This window comes from Zea mays, chromosome 10, assembly GCF_902167145.1.
Source record: "Zea mays cultivar B73 chromosome 10, Zm-B73-REFERENCE-NAM-5.0, whole genome shotgun sequence".
In the NCBI taxonomy this organism is placed as follows: Eukaryota; Viridiplantae; Streptophyta; class Magnoliopsida; order Poales; family Poaceae; genus Zea; species Zea mays.
Genome location: NC_050105.1, coordinates 133,257,982 through 133,265,574, shown reverse-complemented (window position 1 = coordinate 133,265,574; position 7,593 = coordinate 133,257,982). Strand labels below are relative to the sequence as shown.

The window sequence follows — 7,593 nt, the reverse complement described above, 5'->3', positions numbered from 1 at the left end:
TATCCATGCTTTGTAAAGAGAGATCCCTTCTTGTGACAAGGCTGATAAAACTGTATTTCCCGAAACTTACTTCGTGTCTTAGCACCTTTTATTTTGACGAAGCATTTGCCGAAGATCAGCTTCGTATTCAATTCTTGTCATTGATGCATTATGATGTATGATGTGATGTTATGCAAAATGATGTGATGATATGATGCAAAATGATGAGGATGCCGAAGACACACACCCACACGCCCACACTGGAACACACAAGCTCTGCATCCCCTTAGAAACGACTTTTGAGCTTCTTCACCTTCTATTTCGGTGATATAAGTTTTGCATCCCCTTAGAAACGTCTTTTGAACTTCTTTGCCTTCTATTTCGGTGGTATAAGTTCTGCATCCCCTTAGGAACGACTTTTGAACTTCTTCGCCTTATATTTCGGCGGTATTTGGCTCTGCATTCCCTTTGGAACGACTTTTGAGCAGAAAACTTACGCTGCGCTCCCTTAGGAGCGACTTTTTGTAGCTTCGGCAAATTAGGCTCTGCATTCCCTTAGGAACGACTTTTGAGCTCAAAATTTACGCTGCGCTCCCTTAGGAACGACTTGTTTGTAGCTTCGGCAAATTTAGCTTCGTAAATCTGTGAAGAAGATATATTTCATTCTGATAGAAGCAAGATCATTACAAGAAATTAAAACTAAATTTGCATTACTTGTTCCTTATTAAAAAGCAAAATGACATAGAACATAAACGTATTTCAGAAGCAGGATATCGTTGAGTAAATGTGCTTTGATTCTGGTACAGTACTGTTGACTGTACGAGCTTCGGATTCCTCCCTGAATTCACGTTGTTGTTGGGAGTGCTGGCGCCCTTCTGGCTGCTGGCTTCGGGAGTAAGTAGGCTGCAGTAGTGGTGGCGGTGGGAGCTGAGGCTAAGAAAGCAACATAAGCTGCAGGTTAGTTGCCCACATATTCTGGTATGTAAGGAGAATGGCACCAAGCAGTATGTAGGACTTGCTTCGGCTGATTCTGCCGAGCTTCTGCTTCGGCAATCTCTTTTTGCTTCAGGATAGTGATCTGACAAGTTCTTGTAGTGTGGCCTTTGTCCTCACCACAGAATAAACAATAGATTTTGCTGGGCTGATCCCCATATCTTCCTCCGAAGCTCCTGCCGCCTCTGCCCCTTGGAGCTGGCGACCTGAAGGAGCTTTGCTGCTGTCCCGAAGACTGTGAAGTGTGCTGTGGCCTCTGAAGCTGTCTCCTTTGTCATCATTCTGACTGGAGCTATGGATTGATCTGACATGACTAGGGTGGATTCTCCCTCCAAAGCCCTTAGTCATCTCAGAAAATATGTAAGCTTCCTCCCTTCTTTGTCGGAAGTCATTGTCAGCCCGGATGTACTCATCCATTTTCTGAAGCAGCTTCTCCAGAGTTTGGGGAGGTTTCCTGGCGATGTACTGGGCCATAGGTCCTAACCGAAGACCCTTGATCATGGCCTCAATGACACTTTCATTGGGCACTATGGGCGCTTGTGCTCTCAGTCGCAAAAACCTTCGGACATACGCCTGAAGGTATTCCTCATGGTCTTGTGTGCACTGGAACAAGGCTTGAGCTGTGACTGGCTTCGTCTGAAAGCCCTGAAAACTGGTAACCAGCATGTCCTTGAGCTTCTGCCATGACGTGATTGTCCCTGGCCAAAGAGAAGAGTACCATGTCTGGGCCACATTTCGGACTGCCATGACGAAGGACTTTGCCATGACAACTGTGTTGCCTCCATATGAGGATATTGTTGCCTCATAGCTCATCAAGAATTGCTTTGGGTCCGAGTGCCCATCGTACATGGGTAGCTGGGGTGGCTTGTAGGATTGTGGCCATGGAATAGCCTGTAATTCTGCTGCCAGGGGAGAAGCATCATCAAAAGTAAAGGTACCATAATTAAAATCATCATACCATTCGTCTTCGTTGAATGAGTCCTCTTGACGAAACTCCCTGTGTTGGGGCCTTGGTCATGATCATCTTGAGTAAGATGACACACTTCCTCGGTAGCTTCATCGATCTTCCTCTGAAGGTCAACTAGCCGAGCCATCTTCTCCTTTTTCCTTTGCACCTGCTGGTGAATGATCTCCATGTTTCTGATCTCCTGGTCCAACTCCTCCTCCTGAAGTGTTGGACCGATGGCCTTTCTCTTTTGGCTTCTGGCCTCTCGGAGAGAGAGAGTCTCCTGGTTTGTGTCCAGTGGCTGTAGTGCAGCCCCTGGCACTGTTATCTTCTTCGGCGGCATGACGAAGGTTGATGCTTTGCCGAAGATTGTGGAAGTGAGTACACCGAAGGTGAGCGCCAATGTTGGGGACTTGTTCTCAAATGCTATGAATTAAGAACAAGGCAACACAAAAAGAGGTTAATGGTTAATACCCTTCGTCCTTCGAAGCATTATTTCCCTTAGGATATAACGATCTTCGGACGAAGGTCTTGAAGGACGTACCTTCATCATCGCAGTATGTGTTAATGAAAGACGAAGCATATGAAACATGAGAAATAACATGAATAATCATATGACATTATTAATATATCTTTATTATATCATCATGGATAAGTAAGAACGATATTGAATTACGTTTGTACCTTTGGTTGAACAGAAGACAGAAAGTCCAAGCGTGACGCACAAGCGAGTACAAGCCAGCGTGAATAGTACGGGGTACTGTTCACCTATTTATAGGCACATGGCGTAGCCTGTATAAAATTACATTCATGCCCTTCATGTTTACAATTGACTTAAGGACAATCTATCGAGGACTAAACAACCTTTTCCTCTTTAAGTCGGTTCCTTTTTCTGCTACTGAGCCGAAGCTTCCTTGCGCATAGCTTCGGGATTGATTCGACCTTCATCTCAATCATGCTCTCCATATTGTAGACAACTTCGTTCCGAGTCCGAAGGTTCCTGTACATATATTTCACTTGGAAAACATTGTTAATCATGTTTTTGAGAACCTTCGGAAGACGAAAAAGGCCCCAACAGAAGCCTATGTCTATGCAAACCCATCTACACTCATGGGTATCAACCATTTTGACCCGCAATACAAAATAAACCCATCCAACTCATTCACAATTAAAACTCATCACAACCCACCAAAACAAACCCATTTTTTAAACCCACCTAAAATATTACAGGCCTACATACAGATAGGTAAGACCCATGGAAGCCCATGTCTATGTAAACCCATCTGCACCCATAGGTATCAACCATTTTGACACGCAATAAAAAATAAACCCTTCCAACCCAACCTGTTCACGATTAAAACCCATCACAACCCACCAAAACAAACTCATTTCTTAAACCCACCTAAAATACTTATTTACACCCACTCCATTTGCAGGCTATCGAGACTCGTTATCGATGGACATGTCATAATATACCACATGAAAAAACAGTCAAGTATATTAAATCTTAAAATAAATTCCAAAAAGATGTGAACGTTTACGTCAAATTGAGAAGGTATGCATCGAGGAACAAGACCAACCAATAACACCCATATGTTATATTATGAATCAGTGTTGGTTCGATTTTCAGTGAATACTGGTCCCAACATATATACAGCCGTGACACGTGCACGAACAAGTAACAACTGATCTATCTTCGCTCCACCATGCTTTTTGGTCAAACTCAAACAAACATATGCCAGGTCGACACAGCGCAGAGGGATGCCCGGGGGAATGGCTTGCAAAGCAGCTCGCGTAAAACATTGATATCAAGTTTCAACCTTCTGTAACTTTACGAATACATGCCCATAGATAAGTCCACTTAGTCGTATATAATGAAGGGTGTCATGTCAGATAGCTATCTCCATATTGACTAGAGCAGTTTCAGCTCATGGTTGCGGAGCCTTTCAGTGCAAGATATGGCTAGATCAGAGACGTGGAAATTTCAAAGCATCCGGCGAAATGCTCTGCTACTTTTACTAGCAAGAGATTTTATATCTTCCAATTGGCAATCGAAACATACAGTGGACGCTCCTGATATGACATTGATCGGAAGTCTACGACCGTGCTGTACACAACATATATATCTGAATTTTATTGCCTCAACCCAAGCAAGGTGCGACAGACCCCAATACTTGCTATTTGTTTCGTGTAAAAGGATAGAACTTTAACAAATTATATGCAGACGTGCAATCAGATCCCAGAACTTAGCGTCCAGGTGCTTTTCTGCCAAGAAACAAAAACGAGTTTGACGACTTGGACTCGGCCGGATAGGTTGGCAGAAACACAAAAACAATGGCTCACAGACACCGCCGCAGCCCTTCGTCTTCGGCTACGGCAAGCGTCTGTGGACGACATGGTGAACAGCAGAAGCTTCAGGTTTCGGTTTTTTTTTCCTGTGTTTGTTCACGTGTTAAGGACTAGTTTAGAACTCCATTTTCTCGAGGATTTTCTATTTTACTAAAGAAAAATAAACTAATTTCTCTTAGAAAAATAAAAATACCGTAGGAAAATAGGGTTTTCAGTAACCATATTTTTTAAGGGATTTTTATTTTTTCAAGAGAAATTAGTTTAGTAGCCAGTACCAAGCAGAAAACATACTAGAAACCCATGAGAATGAAACCTAGCAAGGTTTTCCTATGCTTCATGCGCCACGGGAAAACATAAAATAGCAGAGCTATATAGGGATTGTTTTGTACAACTTTTTCTGAAGTGCTTTGCTGAGAATATGGATTCGTGGATAATCTGTCACGAGAATCTAAATATTTTAGAGCTTGCATGAGGAAGAAGATGAAGGAGTCTATAGAATGAGAATCTAGAAAGTGACGAACTCATTCCATCACGTCGACTCGACGGATAAGCGCGATTCTCATGTAAACGAACAGAAGCGGACGTTTGGCTGATAGAATCAGATTCAGATGGGCATAGTCCGAGTTTAAGCTCAAACAAACACCCCGGTGTAGCCCCACGCGGTGGGACGAGACTATTCAGAAACCCATGGGAAAAGATCGATCGTAAAAACAAAGCTAGGACAGCAATTGACACATGCATCCTGTACTCGCAAGAATGCACATCCAAGAGCATCAATAGTGAGTAGAATAGTGAGTAGTACATGCTTGTCCCGTTGTCCGATCCCCCTATTATTTGGTGCGTGCGCACTGTGCAACAACGCTCTCTCGCTATCGTCGCCGTGCAGGCAACTGGATCGGCCGGACATGAACCACGTACGTACTGTGGCATGGATCTCAGCCACCAATGGGCAATGGCACTGCATGTATCAGTGCATCCATCCTGGTACCATAAAAAGGAAACGAAACAGGAAGCAAAACAAGAGATGCTTTCCAGAATCGAATTGACACATGCATGCGTATAGAGATGGACACACACTACGCAGGCTTTTAAATTTTCCACGAACAGAAACAGCAAGAGAGATCACCATATATGTATCTCCCAGTCCCTAGCTAGTAGATCTCAAAGGGACATATATACTCAGTTGACAGTACAGCAAACACTTGCTCACTCCTACAAGCAAATAGATTCGACAACACCAATGCTAAATCGAATCGAAACACAGATAAAGACAAGCAATGCGGTACACTCAGCAGCAGGTAGGTAGAGTAGACGGATCAGCAGCATGGAGCTGCATGGCTACACTGCGCCATGCACATGCATGCATACGCGCACGGAATGATACATAAAATATATGAGCATGCTCAAGCTCAATCTGGCTGGCATCATACCGGCCGAATGGGAGAGCGCACGAAAGAGCGGTGGATCGATCAGCTAGCTCAGCAGGCGGCGCCCGCGGGCGGTGGAGGCGGCGGCTGGTGCGCGTGGCCGTGAAGGCCGCTGCTGTCGCCCGGGCCCGGCAGCTGCTGCGGCTTCCTGCGCTTCTTCTTCTCGTAGCTGACGCCGCGGGCGCGGGCCTGGTGCTCGCGGACCTCGCAGAGGTAGAGGCGTACGGCGCGCGCGGCGAAGGGATTGGACTCTGGGCGGCCTCCGTTCTCCTCGTAGGCGGCGCGGAGGCGGCCCACGAGGGCGTCGAGGCTGCCCCAGGCCTGGCGGAGCGGGCAGGGGCACGGCGCCGGCGGGTTCGGGTGGCCGAAGAAGGGGCACGCCGGGCCGTGCACCTTGGTCTTGCCGAACTGGTCCAGGTAGCGGAGGAACTCGAGGACGTGAGCCCCGCTGCACTGCGCCAGGCTCAGTGGCGGCCGGTGGTTCCGCAGGTACTGGCCGAACGTGTTCCAGTCGCGCCGCTTCTGCGCCTCGTACCGGCTCGGCGACGACTGCGGCATCGTAGAACCGACGGACGGCGATGCGCCGCCGCCACTCGGCCGGCCGATGCTGTTGCTCCCTCCTGACGAGGGGCTGTCGGGGTTCGGCGGCATGTCCATGGATCAGCTAGATAAACATAAAGAAATTAAGCATGCAGCAGAGTGTATCTGTGAGCTGAAACAGTTTTCTCCTTATATTATTATTTATCTAAATCGATCGAGTAGGCCTCCCTCTCCTCTGCATATGTTCTTGACTCATCAATGCATAATATCCATGCTGCATACAATGAACATTCCATATATACTCGCGTATGCATATGATGAGCTCAATGATGAATGGGATTATTGGATGGATGGGTGTGTTTATTTCGGACTTGGCGCCTGAGAAGTTTGAAGTGGGCGACGCGCACTGAGGTGACCAGACCAGACCAGTGAGCAGACATATGTCTCTGTGTCTGTGAAAACCTTCTTCGAAAAAGATCAAAGAAAGGGAACAAGTTACCTTAGCTTGGGTGGAGTTATAGCAGCTAGCTTAGCTTTGGTTCTCGCAATTGTGGGAGTTGGAGCCTGGATTCTTTAGCCTGCATAAGATCCAACAGCATAATGAGCTGAGAAGCAAATGATGATCACACAAGTAGCAGACAGGGGGTTAAGGATCAAGCATTTGCACAGTCGAGAGTATAGCTGCTGGTTGATCTCATCTGTTGCTTCTTACTCTTGCGCAGTGGGTGGTGATGCTGGTCACAGACTCACAGTTGCAGCTGCCGGTGCTGGCTCACTCATCCGGTGATTGGGGGATCTGCAGGGAGAGCACCAGCTTCATCATCTGTTGTTTGAGGGTGTGGGGGAATTGCATGCTGCTGCTTCTATTTTTAGGAGGGGAGCCCAGGGACTGGTGGGGGCCGTGTTTGGCCTAAAAAGGAGAGATGTGAAGTGACTGAGACATGGAATCAACAGTGGTGAGCAGTGTGTATAACCAGCTAGGGCTTTTCTAGGTGAGAGGTGGTGGAAAAAAAGGACACTGTGATGCGCGAGCGGGGGAGGCGGGGTGTTGAAAGATGACGTGACAAAAGTAATAATATTTTCATGTGTGATAGGTTTGTACGGCTTCATAGGAGTTGTCGTTTCACTGCACCAGATTATTTGATGCGGTGGACCGGTGATTAGCGGCCCCTACCCTACCGATATATCTTTCCACAGGCGAGCTATGCATGACCTAATTAGTGGCGATCTGCACTACCGGAATCGCCGCCTTTGTCGAGTGCCTGCAAAGCCTTAAAAACACTCGGCAAAGGCTTTACCGAGTGTCGCACTCGGCAAAGAAGGCTCGGTACACAGTGCATCGGCAAAGCCATCTTTGCC

General features: G+C 46.8%; 1 protein-coding gene across 4 annotated transcripts; it reads right to left on the bottom strand.

Moving 5' to 3' along the window:
* Window positions 1–5,327: 5,327 nt before the first annotated feature.
* Window positions 5,328–7,192, bottom strand: LOC100192901 (putative protein of unknown function (DUF640) domain family protein). 4 transcript variants are annotated; one of them, XM_008663166.4, is made up of 3 exons: window positions 6,947–7,192; window positions 6,734–6,812; window positions 5,328–6,358 (listed from the first exon to the last, which is right to left on the bottom strand). In XM_008663166.4, exon 3 carries the CDS (start codon window positions 6,349–6,351, stop codon window positions 5,746–5,748), a length of 606 nt encoding a protein of 201 aa, XP_008661388.1. In that variant the 5' UTR covers window positions 6,352–6,358; window positions 6,734–6,812; window positions 6,947–7,192; the 3' UTR covers window positions 5,328–5,745. The 4 variants fall into 4 exon arrangements, with proteins under 4 accessions (XP_008661388.1, XP_035818779.1, XP_008661390.1 ...); XM_035962886.1 differs by having other exon boundaries at window positions 6,902–7,168; XM_008663168.3 differs by having other exon boundaries at window positions 5,328–6,325; window positions 6,947–7,167.
* Window positions 7,193–7,593: the final 401 nt, after the last annotated feature.

Bases quoted from the DNA above. Each gene is read 5' to 3' on its own strand.
- LOC100192901 (XM_008663166.4), bottom strand. From the start codon at position 6,351: ATGGACATGCCGCCGAACCCCGACAGCCCCTCGTCAGGAGGGAGCAAC.